The following is a 22,387-nucleotide window of genomic DNA, read 5'->3' as shown; positions in this document are numbered from 1 at the left end:
CAGGGTTATTTAGTAAAAAGAGAATCCCTGCTGCAAGGATAACTATTTCATAATGCCCGCTGTCAATAATCCATGGCTGATCATTAGGGCCTACTTTCCCTGAAAGGACATGAACTGGTAACAAACTTAAGCTTTGCTTTACCCTTTTATCACTGGAGTGATCACATCCAGTCAGAGATTGCATTATTAATATGATGGCATCATAACATGGTGCAGCCAAGGAGAGGGAAAGTAGTGTTCCTATGCTAATTTTGAACGGGTGAACATACTTGCCCTTCTCCAGCAGCCACGAAATTAAAAGACGCCTGCTACTTGGGAGAAAAGCAATGACAAACCTAGACAGCATCTTAAAAAGCAGAGACATCACCTTTCCAACAAACGTCCGTATAGTTAAAGCTATGGTTTTCCCAGTAGTGATGTATGGAAGTGAGAGCTGGAGGAGACTCTTGAGAGTCCCATGGATGTCAAGAAGATCGAACCTCTCCATTCTTAAGGAAATCAGCCCTGAGTGCTCACTGGAAGGACAGATCCTGAAGCAGAATCCTGCATATAAGACTTGATTTATCTTTCCTTAAAACAAGCCCACCCAGCTTCTCAAACTATGAAATATTCTCTTAATCCCCACTGGATCAAAATACTTAAAATACTTAAAAAACTTTTAAATATCACTTTGTAAAAAGCTTTTAAAAAGAAGAGGAATGGGGATTTGCATCTGTTTCCACAAGGTAGTTTAAAACCATGACCTTGAGCCATATGCCACCTTCTCCTTTGGTTCAGTGAGAGATTCCAGGCAGCCTGGGATATTTTTCTTAATGTACTTAACACTCCTGAGATGTTGGTGCATTTCTCATATCACCATAACCATCTTCATAGGGGAGCTCATAAATGGCATATATATATGTGCCAACTGAAAATATTCCTTTACTGATCTTGAAATTCTTTTGCTTGGAAAGGTGTGACATTATATGCTTTTCTTTTGGAACAGGCAAAAGATGAACCCATCATTTTCTCCTTTAAGAAATGAATGCAGCCACACACACACACACACACACACACACACACACTCGTTTCTTTCTTTCCTTTGAAAGACAGAGAAATCTTTCACTAGTTCTCTACTTGATATGGCAAGTCTATTCCCCACCCAAGTAATATCTATCTCATATGTCTGTTCACAGTGCACGAAGCTGCATGTGGTCTCCCTCAAAATGTTGTTTTAACAGGAGAACTGATCAAGGCAGAAAACAAGAAGCAAAGAGATTATCAGAGCCTTTTCCTTCTAACTTCAGAGTTTTATGCTCTGTTCTATTCTGAGAGAACTGCTCAGTGGGAGAAACGCTGTCAGTTTTAGATTTTTGTAACAACAAGCCTCCTCTGCCAAGGAAATGAAGATCTCTGACAAGTTAGACACTGCGGCTGCTAATTATGGTTGTTCTTTTTAAGGTGTACATGAAACTTGAGGCATGTAGCAAAATCAGGTTCTTTATTCCAAGAAGTTTACAGGGACCCAATCCTCAGCGTGCCCACAACCACATCTCACCATTTTACCCAAAGGTGTGGATATAAGAGAACCATCTACAATGCATTGTATTTTTCTGTTTTGGCAGAAAGCGAATGGAAATTAAGAGGGCTATGGCAAGATATCACTCTGTTCCCGCACTAGCGAGGGGGCAAATGATTGGCGAATCATGGCCTTCTATAATAAATCTTCATTAGGAAATACTTCTCAGAAGCGTTTTGTACAATGCTGAGGGCCTGAAGAGAGAATGTAAGAATTCATTTCATATTGCCAGGGCATTGTAAGCATTTGCTTAGTCCTGTGCAGGCAGAAACACAAATATTTCATGGGGGCGGGAGTAGATTGTTAATGGGCATTCTGCACATGACCTGCTTTGTGTGGAAGTCTCTTAAGGGAAAGAAAAAATTGACCTTGTTCTTGGAAGGAAAGCAATGAGTACAGAGGATCTGGCAGCTCTACCTGCGTTGGCACAGACATGCCAAAGTTGATGAGGATTCTTAGGCCTAATGCTGTTCGAGAGATTTCCACAGGTGGCAGCAGTGACACTGATGGATTTCCTATGCTGCCGGAGCAATTTAGTCCTTAGTTTTTATAAAGGGAACATGGCCACTTGTCCCAAATACTACAGCCTACAGGACCAAAAACTGTTCACTTTCTCTAATTTGGATTTTTATCCTGACATTACAAAAGGCCTACAGCCCCGCTAGAATGAAAGTTAGTGTTCTGCTTGTTTAGTTTGGAAAGCCAGTGTGGACATACCGGGTAGGGACTTGGGCAAAACAGCGAAAGATTCAGTAACCCAAGTTCCGATGCTGATCCTTAAGGAAGTCGCTGTCTTTCAGTCTAGTCCCCAGTCTTCATTAAACAATCTGTAAAAACAGCAATATGTTTTAAAAGCAATTCAGACATAAAAGTCTACTTTGGGTGCACTTGAGGTCTTGCGTGTTTTTTTAGGCTTCTGCACTTAATGATCAGGCAAAAATAATTGTAAAAAGAATGGTCGTTCTTGATCTCTCAGATATAAAAAGTTGTTTGGTGAACTGTAGACCCTCAATCCAAATATGTATCCTTATTTTAGAGCATGTGCCATTCTGGGTTGGAGATCCATCTAGTCCATCATTCTTTGTAGAAATAACTAGCATCTGACAGGTACTGTGCAGGTCACCATATATTTGCTAGTGGACTATGATCTATATTTCCCCCACCCATGCTGTAAATTTTGGTATTGTGTACTGGAAAACTCGTTAGGTTGTGAAGATCCGAATCATGCCAGCAGCACTTCCTTAGAGTGAGGAAAAGAAGCCTGAGTCACACTAGAAGAAGAGGAGCAGACAGAGGCGGGTTCTTGTTTTGGTCACTTCACAAAACAGTTTTGTATTTTAGATTAAACAGACCTGCAGTTTGAGTGTTTTAAGGTTGCATTTAAGGTTGCTTTCTTGTCTCCATTACCATGAACATGACGAATGTTCCCATGTGTATTATTGATTTGCATTGCTTTATCTATATAACGATTCTCTGTTAATTGTACTAAGTAAATTAAATCATTACATTGCACTGTTCGCCAAGGTTGCAATCCAGTTTTATGTGTGCAAATCTCATTGATCTCCTGGGGACTTAAGTGTTAGCAACTATATGTGGAAACTCAGTCTCAGTTACAGGCATTAACATCTTGCCTCCACATCTTGCTCTAAAATGAAATAAAATGCGCTCCATTCCTTTTACCTCAAGATGATTTGCTTGTCCAAGGGCTTCTCCTTTTGACGTAATGTGTGCTGCCATATTTATTTCAAGCAGGTGGAACCTCTGAGCAAAGCCCTGGCTGTGAGCTGTTCTTGTGAAAAGCAGTTTGAAGAAAACACATGGCCCACGTCAGATGAGCGAAAGGAAACCGCTTGCATCATCTGGGACACTTCTGGGCCTTCTTCTGTGAAGTCCAGTGAGTTTTCTGCTTCTCCTCAGTCATTAAGGATACATACAATTTCCTTAAGCGATAGCCATGATAGCCATGTAAGTTTGTAGCATCAGAACCAACAAAGAGCCTAGTAGCCCCTTAAATACTTTCCTGGCAACCAAGGAAGGGATTTTATCGGTGGCGACACTCTGTCTATGGAATATCCACCCTGCAGAGACTTGCCTGGTGCCCACTCTGTGGTTTTTTAGGTGCCAGGTGAATACCTTTTCATTATTTCAGGCCTTTTCATTTTAATGGAGGAGAGGGCTATCGATGGCTGCTAGCCGCAGTGGCTATATGCACTGCCTCCACAGTTGGCTTCTGAATACAAGTTGCTGGAAACCACAGGAAAAGAGCGTGCTCTTGATCTCGAATCCTGCTTGCGGTTTCCAACAGGTAATTGTCCAGTCACTGTGAGAGCCATTAGCCTGATCCACCCGGCTCTTCTTATGTTCTTAATTATAATGCTACATCTATTTTAGTGTTTCTGGATCTCTGCACTAAGTTATTCCCCTTGCTAGTTTCATGTTGTGTTTCAATTGTTTTCAGTTACTGGTTTTGTGTTGGTTATGGCCTTCTTGATTTATTTACAACTGGTTTGAATGTTTATCATTTACATTTTGCGTATTTTGTATTTTTAATGGTCTGTAAACAAAGGTAACTCAATTGCATGGCCAGTATATGCATGTAATCAATAAAAAACAAATAATGACTAACAAATATATTGCGGCATAAACTTTTGTGGACCAGAAAACACTTGGCAAGTGCTTGGAATGCTATCATAAGTTGGCAGGTGATTGGAAGGGCAGAGAGAGAGAGAGAAATGTTAGGAGTGAGGTCAGAAGTAAATGAATTCTAAGACCACGTAATTACATTGCATTTTAAATGCAAAAATAATTACAGTGACTGTTTGCAGTGCAATGTGGATGATACACAAATGGCCTGGCATTAGTGAGTAAATTAGTATCTGTAGTGTCATAAAGTAATTTTATCATAAAGTGAGTGAAGGTTTTATTTTTAACAATACCAACAGAATGTATTGGTTTTTGGTGTGTTGTTGTTGTTGTTTTACCAACTTGGGATTGGCAGTAGAGGTCTTTTGACTTCTTGTTTTCCTTCATCCTACCTTCAGAATCTTATTAGGGATGTCAGCATTTTTCTTAGAAGGAAGTTAAAGGCTTTCACTCTTGGACTCTAATGACTCTCTCCTGCATGCATGGGGGATTTATACATATAATTCCCATTAGTGTTAATAACTATTATAGCTTTCCAATGTTGATCTCCTCCCAAATGATGTGCCCATGCCTCTTTAAATTTGAGCTATAGGGCTGCAGCTCTTATTTATCTGCATGAATTAGAGCTCCATCCCACAAAAAGGCACTCTATTCTGAGAAGTCCTATTTGTTTCAATAAAGTACTGCACGGAAGAGTAATAGAGTAATGCTTGGGGAAATGGAACAGATCTGTTCAGGGCTCTTGTTTTTCTTTGTAACATACTTCAAGTCCATACCTCTGATTCAGAATCTCATGCACCACCTTCTTCAAATAGCCCAGTTCACTTTCAATACATTGAGTTGCTAATGAATAATTTGAAGACATAATCCTAAATATTTGCGCAATTTTACAGCCTGTATTGCCATCATATGTCATGGATGGATGTGGAAGGATTTGCAGGCACAAAAGTTAGTGCTGCTTCTTTTTCTTTGGTGATCACTTGTAGCCGAGTAAGATTGTCTTCCATAAACATGGTTTTGACTGTGGAGGCCAATTCTGGATCCACACGTCCTTCTACAGCGGGGACATAGGTTTCTGGGTGGGAGTTGATCACAGTGAAGGTTTGCCATTTCTCCCTTTCATCCTGAGTTCGAGTGTCTTCAAACCCACAACACATTTGGTAAAGACTGCTGTCCAATTGGAGCGCTTGCAAGCCAGTGTTTCCCAGTTGTTGGTGTTTATACTACATTTTTTTAGATTTGCTTTCAGGGAGCCTTAAACCTCTTTTGTTGACCGCTGGCATTACGCTTACCATGTTAAAGTTTGGAATAGAGAAGTTGCTTTGGAAGACGAAAATCAGGCATCCGCACAACTTGACCAGTCCAACAAAGTCAATGTTGAAGAATCATCACTTCAAAACTATTGACTTTTGCTTATTCCACTACACTGGCATTAGTTCACCTGTCTTCCCAAGTGATCTATACAATTTTTTGGAGACATCATTGATGGAATCTTTCAAGGAGTTGGAGATGTTGTTTATAAGTGGTCCATGTTTCACAAGCATACAGTAAGGTTGGTAGTGCAATAGCTTTGTAAACAAGCATTTTGGTTTCCCTGCAAATATCCCTGACCGCAAACACTCTGCACTTCAATCGGGAGAAAGCTGCACTTTCAGAGCTCAAGTGATGCTGTGGCTTGGACCCTAATATCTTGGAGTGGGGTTCTGATTATCCAGTTTTACTGCTTCATTTTTCCTGTTGCAGCCTCTGTGAAAAACTGCCCCTGAGGGTCAGAGCAGCTTCCAGAATGCCTGGAATGTGTCACTGTGGCATGACTTACCATTGAAGGTTGCAATCAGAGACATACAAGTAACCAAAGTGTTTTCCATTCATTCTAGGGCTCAGTTGGCTCCAAACCTTTAATTGGATCACTTATTTGCTTGTGGGAAGGGTCTTAACTCAGTGGTCGAGCACATACTTTGCATGCAAAACATCCCAGGTTCAGTCCTTGGCTGGGCTGGGAAAGACGTATCTGCCTGAAACCCTCAAGAGCTACTGCCAATCAGTGTAGACAGTGCAGAGCTAGATGGGCCAATAGTCTGACACTGTGAAAGGGAGCTTTCTATGTTTGATGTAAAACCAGTTCATAGGCTTTATTCATTTGTATGTAATGGTGCGTTTGACAGTTGCACCTGAACTTAAATATATACACACCATGCAGATAGTACAGCAGTATGATTTAGGAAATGGTAACATCCTAAAATGAGGGACGTGGGTGGTGCTGTGGGTTAAACCACAGAGCCTAGGACTTGCTGATCAGAAGATCGGTGGTTCAAATCCCTACGTTGGGGGTGAGCTCCTGTTGCTCGGTCCCTGCTCCTGCCAACCTAGCAGTTCGAAAGCACATCCAAGTGCAAGCAGATAAATAGGTACCGATCCGGCAGGAAGGTAAATGGCGTTTCCGTTCGCTGTTCTGGTTCACCAGAAGCAGCTTAGTCATGCTGGCCACATGACCCGGAAGCTGTACGCCGGCTCCCTTGGCCAATAAAGCGAGATGAGCGCCGCAACCCCAGAGTCGGCCACGACTGGACCTATTGGTCAGGGGTCCCTTTACCTTTACCTTTAACATCCTAAAATAGTGTGATATTTATTCAGTTGGACAATTCTTTTGGGTTGAAATAAATAGAATAGTGTGTTGTATATGTATACCAATCCTAAGTATGTTTGCTGGGTGTTAGTTCCTAGTAAAAAGGATATGAGTATACTGTTTGGTTTGTGAATTGCTTTATACATCATGAAATATACATTTGGACATCATCAAAGTGATAATCCACTTTTTTTCTTTCAAGGGGTCATAAGTATTAACATTGGGAATGTAGGGCTGCTTTTGTTGTAAAAACCTTAAAGTAGCCAGTCTTGTAGCTTGTTTTCGTAGGAAAGACTAAATAAGGCTAAACCATTTGCCATTACAACCTCATCTTTTAAAACTTACATTTTTACAGATAAGATGCTTGAAACCTCAGTGAAGTCTCCGCAGGGCTACCAGTGGCTAACAGGCATCAGTGCTCTCCTAAATGCATCGGAAGGAGGAAGCGTGCAAGAATCGGCTAAGAATGTCTTTTCGTCTCTCCGAGGTGGTTTATTAGGGATTTAAATAATACACTGTAACATGCAGAATACATCTGCTTTAATTAGCGCTGCAACTTCTTATCAATAATTGGGGTGATGAGTTGATGTAATGGTTTGAATGCAAATTTAAAAGACCAGTTGTTTCTACATTGCAGGCTCTCTTAAGCAGCAGCAAAGGAGGCGCTATAGAGAGTATGCAATCTGTTTTGCTATGAGTGGGTGGGGCCAGCTGTTTGTAAACAAGATCGATCTAAGCAAAGGGTCTTGTTTCCCTATCTGAGCATGCCAGGTCACTCAAATCTTTGGTCACCTAGTTCACTATCCTGGGACTTTTCAGTCTCTTTTGCTATTCTCCCCACTGCCAGAATTGAAGAAGGATGCAGGAATGTGCTTAGGAGAACAGATGACTGTCTCTCATATCTGCTACAAATTCTAATCAAATTGTTTTGAAATGCATTGATTAATCAATTCTTTCTTTTAAAAAATTGGTTGATTATTTCTATTGTTTACAGATTTGTTTGGTTAGCTATCTCAGGATTGCTCATTATGAAAAAGAACAATGTGAGAACTGTCATATTTAACATTAAAGGCTTGGCAGCAGGTGTTTGCAGAATGGAGTCACTATATGTGAACACGTTTAAAATCATTTGCAATCAGGCTCTACGCTCTTCATTGTGTCATTTATAAAAGACAGTGGGATTTGTTTTCATACTTTCATATTTTGCTGTATGCACTCTGTGTTGTGTATGCTTTCTGCTTGCTAAACTGCCTTTATCACCATAATTTTAAATTGAGTTCTCCAGAAAGCTGTGGCTGTGGTACATTTTGGCATCCAGGATTAGGTCAGTGGCTTTAAATCTCGTTTATGTACTTAATGCAAGGAAAGAATTGCTATCTTGGGAATCGTAGTAGCTGGATTTCTTACTATCAAACCCTTACAAGATATTGACATATAAAACAAAATGCTTCCATTTTGTTCTGCATCTTTCCTCATTTTACACTTTTAAATAAAGAAATGTTTATGCGGGCATCTTTTTCATTCATAAAAATGGAAATTGCTCTCTGAGGCGGCAATGGGCAAGCTTGTATTCTTGTTCACGGATACTTTTGATGTATTAGCTCATAAAATCTTAACATTTGGCTTGTGCAGCTGAGTTCATGACTGAATACAGAATGATAAAGAAGCGCTAGCAATTTTGAAAGCCAAAAGGCCTCATGCTTTCTAAAGGACCCTTAAGCTAGTTCTTAACAGCCTGGAAATCAGCAAGGAGGCTGTAATCAGGCTTGTAGGTAAAGGCAACAAAGTTCTGCATAAATCTTTTCGGCATAACATGTAAATGTAAGCAATGGGGCTCTATCACATTTGCTTGCTGCTTGTTATATTTCCATGGACCCCAGCCAATCCAAATATTATACGTCCTTGCCTTTCTTTTCATTAGAATTAGACAAAAAGTAGTGGTTGTGCCTCTGGGCCAGAAGCTAAGCTTCCTACTGTTTTTGGCAGGTTACTTACATTTGAAGTATTGTTTTCCATTTCTGGCCAACTACTAGCGTTTTGGTCCCAGGTAATGCTTGCATTTCCTGTGGCTATTTATTTTGCTCTCTGAGCAGGGGGTGGGGACACGGAATGAATTATGGTCCTGTCAGCTGAAGGAACCTCCACATGTTTTTTTTTTGCCAGAACATTGCTGAGACACTTTAGGTATGTGTTATAACCTTTTCCTAGAAAAGCCATACCTGCTGCCTGCTTGCCCTTCTGTCCTGCTCTGCGTCGCCCGGTGAGAAGGTGGAGGAAGCACAAGCCTTGCTACAAAGCCAACTCTTTTAATACCTTCTGGGAGAGTTCATACTTTGCCGAATGGAAATCTACCAATGGACTGCACAAATGTGCACAGTTGTTCTAACTCCCAAGATTAAGGCAACAAGCTTGTTAGTTACACAGAGTGTTCAACCCTATATCTGTTTTTTTAAAAGAAATAAATTTGTGCATCCATGTATTCTATGACCCAAACACTTAAAATGTCTATCTAGAGTTGGCAGAAGTCAGCAACTTCGACTGCAGTCCAACCGTTTGATCCCCCAGACACCCACCCACACCAATACACAGGGTGATGCCACCATCCATCCCTGAGTAATAGCAATAGTAATAGTAATAGTAATAGTAATTTATTATTTGTACCCCGCCCATCTGGCTGGGTTTCCCCAGCCACTCTGAGCGGCTTCCAACAAGGATTAAAAATACATTAAAATGTCACACATTAAAAACTTCCCTGAACAGGGCTGCCTTCAGATGTCTTCTAAATGTCAGGTAGTTGTTTATTTCCTTGACATCTGATGGGAGGGCATTCCACAGGGCGGGCACCACTACCAAGATGGCCCTCTGCCTGGTTCCCTGTAGCTTTGCTTCTTGCGGTGCGGGAACTGCCAGAAGGCCCTCGGCGCTGGACCTCAGTGTCTCGGCTGAACGATGGCGGTGGAGACGCTCCTTCAGGTATGCTGAGCCGAGGCCATTTAGGGCTTTAAAAGTCAACACCAACATTTTGAATTCTGCTCAGAAACCTACTGGGAGCCAATGTAGGTCTTTCAAGACCGGTGTTATGTGGTCTCGGCGGCTGCTCCCAGTCACCAGTCTAGCTGCTGCATTCTGGATTAGTTGAAGTTTCCAGGTCACCTTCAAAGGTAGCCCCACGTAGAGTGCATTGCAGTAGTCCAAGCGGTAGATAACTAGTGCAGATCTCCCTGTTCCACTTGCCAAACAGGGCCATTCTGACGGTGGGACTGAGTTGGGCTGGGATCCGCTAGATCCCAAAATGACTCTGCAAGCATACCATCCTAGTTAGGAGCTGCTCATGGAACTAACGATGTGTTCAGAATTATTGAGCTAGAAGGCAGCTTTAGTCATCCCGATTCAGAGAAACTCTGCTAAACTCAAACACTTCTGATATACTTGCACATATTTTCTGGATCGTTTTTTCTTCTTCTTATGTTCTTGCTCATTTTCAAATATATTTGTACTTGAATGAGGAAATGCTGCCATCTGATTAACAGGCTAGGGCTGGATCTAAAGCTGCAATTCCACATTTTCTGAGAAAAGTGAAACTAAATCAGAAGACACTGCACGTGTTGTGGGACACAGTATATCGCTGTAAAAATCATAACTCTATAGTGCTGGTGGCTGTTTTCCTTCCAGTTGTGGTTCATTGGATCCAACTCCTAATGCTTGAAAATTGTTCTTTTTAATTCACTTCAGAAAAGACAACAATGCCATGACACAGCATGTGAAGGTGTTTTTTAAACAAGTGAAATAACACAATTCATTACTTTCTAAACATGCTTTGTGTGACAGTTGCCTCTATGTAATGTAAGACTGACCTCAGACAGCCCAAGAGAATGTAAATATGTTATTGCTTGCTTTTCTTGGGGAAATGCTTTGAAAAAAATATTCCTCGTATTATTCTGGTACAAATGTAATTGCTCCCGCCTTTAACGGCTGCATTGTTTTTCCACGTGCAGCTCATCTGAATTCAAAGGGATTGGAATTGACAGATATTATTTTGGTCCATCTGTATATGAAGAGCATGAAAGATTTTGCTGTGATTAATTCAGTCTATGTGACAGCATTTGATTTGTGTCTCCCAGCAAGGTAGGTTCTTACTACTGCTACCTTATATTTATGATACTCTGGAATATACTTCATTGCTACTACGCTGCTTTATTTATGACACTTTTTGTCATATTTCGTTTCTGGACTTCATTTCACCTATTTCTATGTCTGTTTTAGCAGCTGCTTTACAGTTGTCACATGACTGTCCTCCTCTTAAGGTCTTTTAGGTACACACCCCAAGTTTATACCCACTATCCTGGAAGAGCTGTGCATATCTTTGAATGCACTGTCTGGTTTCATCTTGAGCTTAGACCCTCTGCCACGGAATCATCTCGTCCCAAACCTAACATCCAATTTCATTACAGCATTGTTGTGGTTGTTTAATACATTTATAACCTGACTTTCCTTCAAGGAGCTTTAGATACATGGTTTTCTTCATCCCGCCCCCGCCCCAGCAACTCTAAGTTAACAGGATGAGAGATGGTGACTGACTCAGGACTGTTTGATGAATATCATGGCTTAGTAGGGATTTGAACCTAGGTCTTCCTGGTCCTAGGCACCATGTGCACTATATAGAGCGTCTCCACCTCCACCATTCTGCCCGGACACTGAGGTCCAGCGCCGAGGGCCTTCTGGCAGTTCCCTCACTGCGAGAGGCCAAGTTACAGGGAACCAGACAGAGGGCCTTCTCGGTAGCGGCACCCGCCCTGTGGAACGCCCTTCCACCAGATGTCAAAGAGAAAAATAACTACCTGACATTTAGAAAACATCTGAAGGCAGCCCTGTTTAGGGAAGCTTTTAATGTTTAATAGGTTATTGTATTTTAGTGTTTTGTTGGAAGCTGCCCAGAGTGGCTGGGGAAACCCAGCCAGATGGGCGGGGTATAAATAAATTATTTATTATTATTATTATTATTATTATTATTATTATTAAGCAGTTTTATACCACTTTTAATGGTCCTGGCCATACTCTCAAAGAATTCTGTGAACTGTAGCTTGTTAAGGGTACTGATAATTTGTAGGAGGCCCTTATTCCCCTCATAGAGCTACAATTCCTAGAGTGGCTTAACAACCAGTTCCTCTTCCTAGGGAACTCTCAAAAGTATTCAAGGAGAAGGAGCTTGTTTGAGTGATAAGAGTTTCTTTTGTTTAACAGCAACCTTATTTAGTGCACAGTGAATTAAATTGGATATAGTGGTCCAACTGAGGCATTTAGAGTGACATTGTTCATTTCAGTTAGTTTATTTGAAATACTTTTATGGGCAAAAAGGCCTCCTGTGGTGACTTAATAAAATGCAATACAATACAATTAAAACCTCAAATAAATGAATATAAGTCAGCAGTACACAGCATCAAGCGAAAAAAGTATCCGAGTAAAGTAACTTCAGAGAAATCACCTTAGGAAAAGACTGGTGAATATGAATGAATCTTCAGGGCTCTTCTGAATGCCCACCATGGTGGAACAGGCTTGGTGGATACCTGCTGCTGATAATAATAATAATAATAATTTTTATTTATACCCCACCCTCCCCGGCCAGAGCCGGGCTCAGGGAAGCTAACACCAGTAAAATTACAGTAAAAACATAATGGGGGGGGGGACGACCAATTTAAAATACAGGTTAAAATGCCATTTAAAATGCAGCCTCATTTTAAAAGTAGCCCAGAGATCAAAACCCTAAGGGGAGGGAAACATAAGGGTCAGACTGAGTCCAAACCAAAGGCCAGACGGAACAGCTCTGTCTTGCAGGCCCTGCAGAAAGATGTCAAGTCCCACAGGGCCCTACTCTCTTGTGACAGAGCATTCCACCAAGTCGGGGCCAGTACTGAAAAGGTCCTGGCCCTAGTTGAGACCAATCTAACCACCTTGCGACTTGGGATAATGTGATCCAGATGTGGGAAAGGCCTCCTTCCCTCCCTCATACTTAGCATTCTGACTGCTCTTGAAGGTGAGCATGTGAAAAGGTCCTCTGTTGCTAATCTTAGCGTGCAGCCAGGTTGATAGGGGTGAATTACTGCATTGCAGGGGGTTGGCCTAGATGACCCTTGGTGTCCCTTCCAACTGTAGAATTCTGTGATTCTATGAAGGTGGCCCTGCAGGTGACTTGGACTGAAACCATTTAAGGCTTTGCAAACAGCACTTTGAACTGGGATGAGAAAGGCACTGGTGACCAGTGGAACTGGTTTTGTTGAACTAGCCTCCTATCTCCCACCAGGACATGAGCAGCTATATTTTGCAGCAGCTGAAGCAATGCACTCCCCTAATGAAAATACATGCGTGCAGTGGAGCTTTTTCCTTCTTTTCCAGGAACATCAACTCTGGCAATGTTGCAAACTGTTTTTGTGACTTGGAAGAGTTTAGAAAGCAGATTATAAAGTGTTATCAGGGGACTGCTCTTCAGGGTGGGGGAAAAATATGGAGCACAACTGTTCACCTGTCTTCCCATACAGGTTTTAATGGATATTTTTCCAATCTTCTGCTTCCATGACTGCCGTTTCTAGGTTTGCCTTTCTATTCAGTATCCATACTGGAGTTCACCATGATTCAGAACAAGCATGTTTTCCTTCTCATTTCTCTTAATTTGGAATCCAAATCTATTTCATTTCTGTTTCTTAATAAAAAATTTAATATATAACATTCATGAAATAAGGACACTACAATTAAAACATTTTTAATGCTGCATAAAATATTTTATAAGTAGCAAATTCTTTAGGATTTTTTTTTTCCTGTTGAGGGCTTTATTACTTATTCCAGTTAATAAGATATATTTCCCCTCACTTGGTAATAGCTTTACTACTAATTGGATCTCTGTGAAACTCACTGCATTGGTGACTTTCTTGAGATAAATATCCAATGTTCCTTACTAATATCATGCTCCATAACTTACAAAATAATAATAATAATAATTCTCTGTATTATCCCAGTATATAATCAGTTAAGAAGAGTTCCACAAATAATGGAAATACGTTTCTACATATTATAGAGCACCCATCCCAGCCTGGTGCCCCTTAGATATTTTGGGGTGGTGTTCAACAGTAGTCCTACTTGGAGTAGGTCCATTAAAGTTAATGGACATAACTAACTTAGATGCATTTATTTCAGTGGGTCTGATATGAATATGACTTAGTTGAATACAACCAAATTTTGGATAATCCTACACAAATATAATCTCAGCATAGTTGAGATAAACTATGCTCACAAAGGTATTTTGGTGTCTTTATATGCCCATAAAATTAGCTCATCTATGAAAAACACCTTCCCTAAACCAATGTGTTGGAAATGTGGTTGGCATAAAGGAATTCATTTCCAGCTTTGGAGGGAATGTCCTAAGTCAGTGGTGTCCAAACATTTTTTCAAAGAGGGCCAGATTTGAGGAAGTGAAGGGCCGTGAGGGCCGACCAAGGGGCCGACCTTTTTCAGGATTGAAATTGTTGAGCTTTTGTTATGATTTTACCCCAAAATTATTCAGCTTTTTTAGGGTTGACGCTGTTGAGGGTTTTTTTTAGGATTTTACCCCAGGAAATAAACTGCCACAGTGGGTGGATTAAACCAACTGGCAGACCAGATTAGGCCCCCCCCCCGAAACGGACTTTGGACATGCCTGTCCTAAGCCAAACGTCTTTGGGGAATCTGTGTTTTCTGAAGTTAACCAAGTAACAGCACATGGCTTGTTACCAGTGCCCTCAGTAATACAGCTAAGTATTTGGGACAACCAGAACAAAGATGGGAAGTAAAACTTCCTTTGGGTTTTTCCTGATAGCTGCAAGACCAATAATCTCTAGATACTGGAAATATTTGGAGGGCCGCCCTATAGAGGCATGATATGAAAGGGTATGGGTTTTGACAGTTTCACAGAAGCTCTGTGAACTAGAACAAGCACACCTAAATTTGAAGGAAAAATGAGGAAGCACAGTGTGTACTGGGGGCTGTATCCAGTGATGTCCTGCCATTGACAGAAGGCTCTATTCCATTTGGAGCCTCAACAGAACAGGAGGGAAGCTGCTTTCTCCAAATGAACCGCCACCCTGCAGATGCTCTCTTGCTGTTCCAAAGCATTTCCCAACCTTCTGGAGCAGGTTTTGGGGGGTGTCCAGTAGCCACGCCTACTTGCTTATGACAAAAGGCTGCCATAAATTGTAGCAGTCAGCTTTCACGATGAAGAGATTCTTTACTGGCTATATAGAGAACTTAGTGTCTGAACCAAAGCTAGTGTCAGGTTTCAGCATCATGGGGTACCTTCCAAGGCCCACTCCTCAGTAGGAGGCCTACTACCAATTCCCAGAGCCCCCTGGCCCTGCCACTACTCATCCTTCTTGCTGTTACTGCTTGTTGGTGTTCTCTCTTCAAACATGTAAGCAAGGAGAAGGAGCAGCACTCTCCAGTTGATCTGGACTCTCCCTATATATATGCCAGGTGAACAGATTGGACCCAAAGGGAAAGGTAACGGTGGTGACATTGGCGAAGAAGAGGATGGCCCACTCAGTGGGAACAATGATGATGTCTTACCCAAGGGCCCTTCAAAACGTGGAGCCATATTGGACTGCAATGTGTTATACATAGAGCTGCCTCAGGAGCTGTGGCCCTGCAGGAACATGAGCTTTTGGATTTGACAAATGAACTTGGAAAAAGCCAGATTTGGAAAGATAAAGTTTGGACTGGTTTGGAAATGGGGGGTTGGATAGACCCCCCTATGCAGGGATGTTTGGACTTTTTAAGTCTGGCAATGGGCCGTGAGATGTTTGGGGCTGTGGGGGCTCTTAATTTTGGAGGGATTCTGAAACATGTTTTTAAATACCACATGGAGTTTACTCTGGACTATGGAAAAGGGGCTGATTTGTTGAAAAGGGTCAAAAACATTGTCAAGCTGGAGTTCCCACGAGTGAAAGGAGAATATGAAGAAGAGCTGCGGAAGGGACATGGAAGGGACTTAAGGGCCTCAGATATAAGGTTACCAGGTTAATGCGCTAGATCAATGGGATAAAAAGGACTGACAAAACCCGGGACCAGGAGGAAGGGACGCTGGATGAAGATTGGATTGTTTTTATTTCTTTTTTTTATTACTAGGATTGTTTTATAAAATTGATGAATGTTAGAAAAATGTTGGAACGAAATTACTTGGCTTTAGCAAAAATGTTTAAAGAATTATGTAAAAATATTATGGTTATGAGAAGTTGGTAAAAATAAGATTTAAGTTTTAAGGTTCTTTATAGTAAGATAAGATGAAAATAGTTTAAGGTAATGTAATGACAGAATATTATGAAATATGGAAAGGATTTGCTGCGACAATTAACAACTAGGATACAAAAAAAGGGAGGAGGAGGAGGTCAAAGAAAGAAGGTAATGAAAGCTGAGGATTCGAGAATGACGGATTTGTTTTTGAGTGTTTGTGGTGTATTTTTGTTTTTTGAATTTGTATTGTTTGATGTGGTTTGTTTTTTCTTTGTTTTTTCTTTTTCTTTTTCTGCTTTGTTCTCTTTTGTAATTCTAAAAAATTTTCAATAAATATCATTAAATATATATATATATATATATATATATATACATAGAGCTGCCTCTGAAGACAGTTCGGAAACTTCAGCTGTTGCAGAATTCAGCGGCCAGGTTGCTCACCGGAGCAAGACAGTTTGAGCATATTACACCAATCCTGGTACGCCTGCACTGGCTACCTATTAGTTTCTGGGCCCAATTCAAAGTGCTGGTTTTGACCTAGAAAGACTTAAACAGTTCAGGACCGCAATACCTCAAGGACCACCTCTCTCCATATAAAGCTACCCAGACCCTGAGAACATTTTCTGAGGCCCTTCTTCGTGTGCTGCCTCCTCAACAGGTCCAGAGGGTGGCAACACGAGAACAGGCCTTCTCTGCAGTGACTACCTATGTGTGGAATGCTCTTCCCAGGGATGTTCACCTGGCGCCTTCATTATACACCTTTAGGCGCCAGGCAAAAATGTTCCTTTTCAACTAGGTTGATCCAATTTTCATCCTATGTCCTTTTAAAATGTGTTCTTTTTTGGGGGTGGAGCTATTGGGTTGTTGTTTTTATTTTTATTAGGTATTTGTGGTTTTATATCTTGATTTTATTCTGTGAACTCCCCTGAGATCCCCAGGTATAGGGCGGTATATAAATTCAATTAATAATAATAATAGTAGTAGTAGTAGTAGTAGTAGTAGTAGTACTAAGTATGAGAGGGAAAAGAGATCCTGTCATATATTAAGATGCATGAATGCAACCAATAAATAACTGCCTTCCTGTCTTGTGGTTTCAGAGTTTGTGTGGAAGTCCCCTTGCCTGAAGGACTTTTGTTTCAGATGGACTGCCTGGCACAGAAGTATGATGGGATGACTGGTGAGCCACCTTGTCAACAGAAGGAGGTTTTGCACATACAGAGCATCTCTCACTGGGCCCCGGCCAACATAGGACCTTACAGTCAGTGTGTACAGGTATGCATTCACCCGCCCCTCACTGGATTAGCAACTCTGTGGAGAATAATCCCAGTTATATGTTTCAATTTGCATATTGAAATACGAGTTCATCCATCTGAGGAAAAATAATAATATTCGTTCTTATTTTATTTTCCTTTGAGCAGGATATATAATTTTATAGCTTGAAGCTGAACAGGGGGAAAAGGAAGCTATTGGTAACATAAATGTTCGATAATATAAAAACATACAAAATGTCTAAGCTTATTAAAGGGTTGTGAAAGCAAGAGAAGTGTATGGAAATCTGTGATGCGGTGTGCATATAAGAATGCCTATGGAAGGAATGGGTTTACATATACACTGTCAGAAATTAGTCCCAGAGCAGGACTTAATTTGGGATTCAGTGCTGTGTGGGCTGAGCTGGAAAAGTCTCATATGCACTACAGCTCTTATCCTGTTGTCTTAAAAGGCTGTGTAAAAATATTAACAAAATCTGTTAATGCCATCTGTACAGGTTTGCGGTTGCATGTTCTCCCAAATTCTGAATCTGTCGTTTACATTTATGAATGAAGTGCTCCATTCTTAGCTTTCCTTTGTGAGCAGTACATCTCCAAGTTGTACACATCATAGTTATGAACATAATAGGTGACTGGATAAATCCTCTAAGTCTGAAGACAGCTTTATGTGGGGGAAAACCCAACCGCAACAGGCAACTACCCCCTGGAAACAGCCAGGTTTCTCCTATTCTTTCCTTCATCCCTACATTGCCTAGTAGAACTAATTGAAATTAAAAATCTGCATCGCAGGTTCTTTCTCTGAAACATAAAGCAGTTACCAAATCACAGAACAAGAACAAAATTTCAAATATAAACAGAATCCCATCATAAAATGGCATGCACACCCAAAATCTTATTTTGCGTCTTTGGGTAATTATGCCGAGTGTGTCCTGGATTCTGCCCCCACAAAATAGGTCACTGCTCACTGGGGTCGAGAAACATTCGCTGCAGTTGTGTCAGGGTGAAGCCCAGGTAGGAGCATTTTTACTGCCAGGGCGGAGGAGAGGTGCTTTTCTTCCTCTGGTACCAAAATAAATTGACTGGCCTTGGATACTCTGCGCTTAGATTTGTGGAGAGAATACACCATTTGCTGTTCTGCCTCAGGCAGCAAAATGTCTTGGGCTGACGCTGAATGGTGTGAGAACACAGATAAGTTATATTAATCATTTGTAGGGAGAGGTCAGATGCCTGGGACAGGGAACCTTAAGTCTGTCTTAACCTAATGTTGAAACCTCTGAATTCAACAGAGTCGTTTAGCGATAGACTTTTGTGCATAAAACTTTCACTGTGATATGCTCATACTGTTAAAAAAGCATGCTTATTTTGTGATGAGAACTCTGAAAAAATGAAAGATGATTAGTTGATATACTTTTATCACTAGAAAAATTATTATAATTCCCACAGATCTCTACATTTTACTTTGGGGCTTTTGGACTTTATTTCAATTTACACTGAATAAGATGATGGCTACATATTAAATACGTATAATGAATACGTTTGCTAAAATTCAGTGTCAAAAGAAAATAGATGAAGATAATATGCTTTTTTGTCATAAATACATACGTAATCTTAGAATCATAGACTTGTAGAGTTGGAAGGGACCCAAGGGTCATCTAGTCCAACCCCCTGCAATGCAGGCTATACACAAGAAGCAGCTAGGATTTTCTAAACCAGGAGACCAACTGGAACAGAATATTGGGCTGAATCCAACTTATTGTGTGAATGGAACAGTTTTTGCAAATGCACTGAAGTGTCCTCCCCTATAGCAGATGTGGGGGGAGACACATGGGGATGAGAGGGAGGGGAAGTTCCACTGCACTCATAGAAGTCGTCTTGCATATGCAACCCATTGTAATTTTTATGAGTGAGAGCAAAAGGACTTGAGGTGAGAGGACCAAGCTCAATGAACAGACATGGTGAGGTTACAGAAGGAAGAAAGCTGCATTCCATCGGTGTGAGATGCAAGACAACAGGCATGGAGAGAGTTCATGGAAAGCAAAGTATGAGAACTGGGAACCAGAACTTAGTTGGAGCAGGAGCATGTACAGAAACTAACAGCAGGGCCAGGAATGAAACTGGGAAGCAGTTCAGGAAAATGTGAAGCTGCAGTTAGTACAGAACAATGCAGCACAGTTGCTCACAGGGGTGAGGCATTGCCAGAATATAACACCTGTGCTCAGAGATCTGCACTGGTTGTCTATTTGCTACCACGACAAGTTCAAGGTGTTACCATTGGTAACAACTTGGGACCAGGTTACCTATGAGAACGCCTTACTCCCACATTTGCCCACTCTACCGCTTTGAGTGGCAGAATTGGCACTACAGTCATACCTCGGGTTAAAGTAGTTTCGGGTTGAGCGTTTTCGGGTTACTTCCGGGTTTCGCCGCTCACGCACGCGCAGACGCTCAAAATGACATCATGCGCAGACACGGCGAATCGCAACCCGTGCACATGCAGACGCGGGTTGCGTTCGTTTCAGGATGCAAACAGGGCTCCGGAATGGATCCCGTTCGCATCCAGAGGTACCACTGTACTACAGGTGCCACATAATACCTCTTCTACATTTGTAAGAACTTGGTCATTTTGCGCGGCAGTGCCAACACTTAGGAACTCCTAGCCTTCACTGTACTCTTTTCAGCGCCTGCTAAAAGCATTCTTGTTTAGACAAGTCTACCTAAATTCTTAGAAAGTTGATGGAATTTTAATCTGTTTTAGCATTTTAACTTTTGTACATTTTAAACTAGGGTTGTTTTCTTGTTTTATATATTTGTAAAGTGCTTTGAGGTTGTTGGGGTTTTTTTTTACAATCAAGCAGTGCATAAATTTTATGAAATAAAAAATAAAATAAAAGCGAAGGCAAGGATCTGGAGCAGAAGTAGAGAAAGGGCTAAATGTCACCCAGACCAGAAAAGAACTGGAGAAAGGTGTAAAGCAAAAAGTTGCTAGCTACTCAGGGGAGTATAACATAACTTTTTTTTTTGTCCAGTGCAGAAAGTAATTTACTGATGCTTATAGATACATTTTTATATTTGGGTTTAGTGTTATGATGTTTTAGCATAAAATGTTATAAATAATTCTGGTTACGTGCCAACTAAAATGGTTATGCTGCTTCCAACGTCTTATAGCCCATTTACATTGCAGTGGGCTTTAAAAAGTGCTTTCAAGCCACTTAGTGCATTACTCTAGAACATCTTGCAAATACTGTCTAGAATAAATAGCTTGAAACACTGCCGTCACTTTACAACCACAGACATTTATTCCAGTGCTTCATCCTTGGAACAACTATGCCACAATATCTCCAAGACCAAAATCACAACTCATGGCAAAGACTTTGAACCCCTTCATCTATGTCAGTGCTGTCCTTAAATACTTTTAAAAGCTGTGTTAAATTATTTTGTAGCACAAAAAAATGTGAAAATCCCTTAGAAAGGATTTTCTCAGGTTTCATTTTCCATGTTAAAGGACATGAGAGCCAGACCGGTGACCCATCTAATCTAGCATCCTGTTCTCCCAGTGTTCAACCAGATATCTGTGGGAAGCCTGCAAGCCGGGCCTGAACACAGCAGGTCCCTTCCTGCGGTTTCCAGCAACTGGTATTTAGTTGTAAAGGTAAAGGTAAAGGGACCCCTGACCGTTAAGTCCAGTCGCAGACGACTCGGGGGTTGCAGTGCTCATCTCGCTTTATTGGCTGAGGGAGCTGCCGTTTGTCCGCAGACAGCGTCCGGGTAAGCCGCTTCTGGCGAACCAGAGCAGCGCACAGAAACACCGTTTACCTTCCCACCGGAACAGTACCTATTTATCTATTTGCACTTTGACGTGCTTTTGAACTGCTAGGTGGGCAGGAGCAGGGACCAAGCAACGAATAGCAATCAGGCTTTGTTGTTGTTTAGTCATTTAGTTGTGTCCGACTCTTCGTGACCCATGGACCAGAGCACATCAGGCACTCCTATCTTCCACGGCCTCCCGCAGTTTGGTCAAACTCATGCTGGTAGCTTTGAGCAATCAGGCTTAGTACCCACCAATAGCCTTAGCCTCCATTCATTTGTCTAATTTCCTTAAAAAAAACCAACAGCACACAAGTTGGTGACCATCACTGCATCTTCTGGGAGCAAATTCTTCAGTTTAACTATGCACTGTTTGAAGAAATACCTTCTTCTGTGTTTCCTGTTGCTGTTCTTTTTGCAGTAGCAGAGAAGTGGCAATAGCCTGCTTTTTTTTCTCCAGGAGTTCTCCTGAATAGACACTCATTTGGTGCAGAAAACTTATGCTAAATCTGGTTGAATTCCCTTGATGGGAAGGTGACTTTCCCATTCTTCCTGCTTGCAGCAGCCCCCAATGAGCTTCTCATGTGGGTTGGGGGAGCAAAGTGAGCATGGCTGAAAATTGCACACACAAGGGTATGTGATTCTACCTGATTCTGGTCCACCTTCTTCAGTTCCCTGCACCACAGCCCATTCAACAGCATCCTACAAGCCTTGGCAGAGGTGTGGTTAGGAGCAATTGTGCTTTACTTCTTTATTGATGTACCAAGAAACTACTCTTTTCACAAGAGCAGTTGGCAAGCTTCTCCAGCTTTGAATGAACTATCCCCATAGCAAGTGCTACAAAATGTAAACATCTGCTCAAAGCTAGGATCAGCGTATAATGGTTGACATCTTACCAATGCAGGATGTTTGAAAAGCTTGTGATTCTTGGGCACTGGATAAATCCATTTTTAATTTTAAAACCTTTGTTGTTGTTTTTCCTTGAAGATGCTGCCAAAAATTAACGTGACAATATAAAGTGGGCTTCTTCCGTTCACTTGGCTGCAGTTGTCATATATTTTGGTTCAAAAATCTTCCTCTCCAGATATTGCCAAAGCAATAAGTACCTCACTTCAGGATTGATAGTTCTGGACTGTGTATAATTCAGTTCAAAGGTGTAGTGCCTTCATGGATGTTTGTGGCCAAAGAATAAAAATAAAAAATCACTTGGATTTATCAGTTGAGTTCTGTGAAAAT

At 41.3% G+C, this 22,387-nt stretch overlaps 1 protein-coding gene across 1 annotated transcript in view; it reads left to right on the top strand.

Moving 5' to 3' along the window:
* DPH6 (diphthamine biosynthesis 6) overlaps window positions 1-22,387 on the top strand; it is a 240,207-nt gene that overhangs the window by 100,334 nt on the left and 117,486 nt on the right. Inside the window, exons 9-12 of the mRNA XM_080980137.1 lie at window positions 3,311-3,452; window positions 7,183-7,314; window positions 10,823-10,952; window positions 17,177-17,351. Of these exons, the coding sequence (XP_080836263.1) occupies window positions 3,311-3,452; window positions 7,183-7,314; window positions 10,823-10,952; window positions 17,177-17,351 (579 nt within the window). The remainder of the gene's footprint in view (window positions 1-3,310; window positions 3,453-7,182; window positions 7,315-10,822; window positions 10,953-17,176; window positions 17,352-22,387) is intronic.

Source organism: Podarcis pityusensis, assembly GCF_964106645.2.
Source record: "Podarcis pityusensis genome assembly, chromosome: 1".
Classification (NCBI taxonomy): domain Eukaryota; kingdom Metazoa; phylum Chordata; class Lepidosauria; order Squamata; family Lacertidae; genus Podarcis; species Podarcis pityusensis.
Note: the sequence above shows the minus strand (reverse complement) of the source record. Positions and strands in the feature narration are given on the sequence as shown.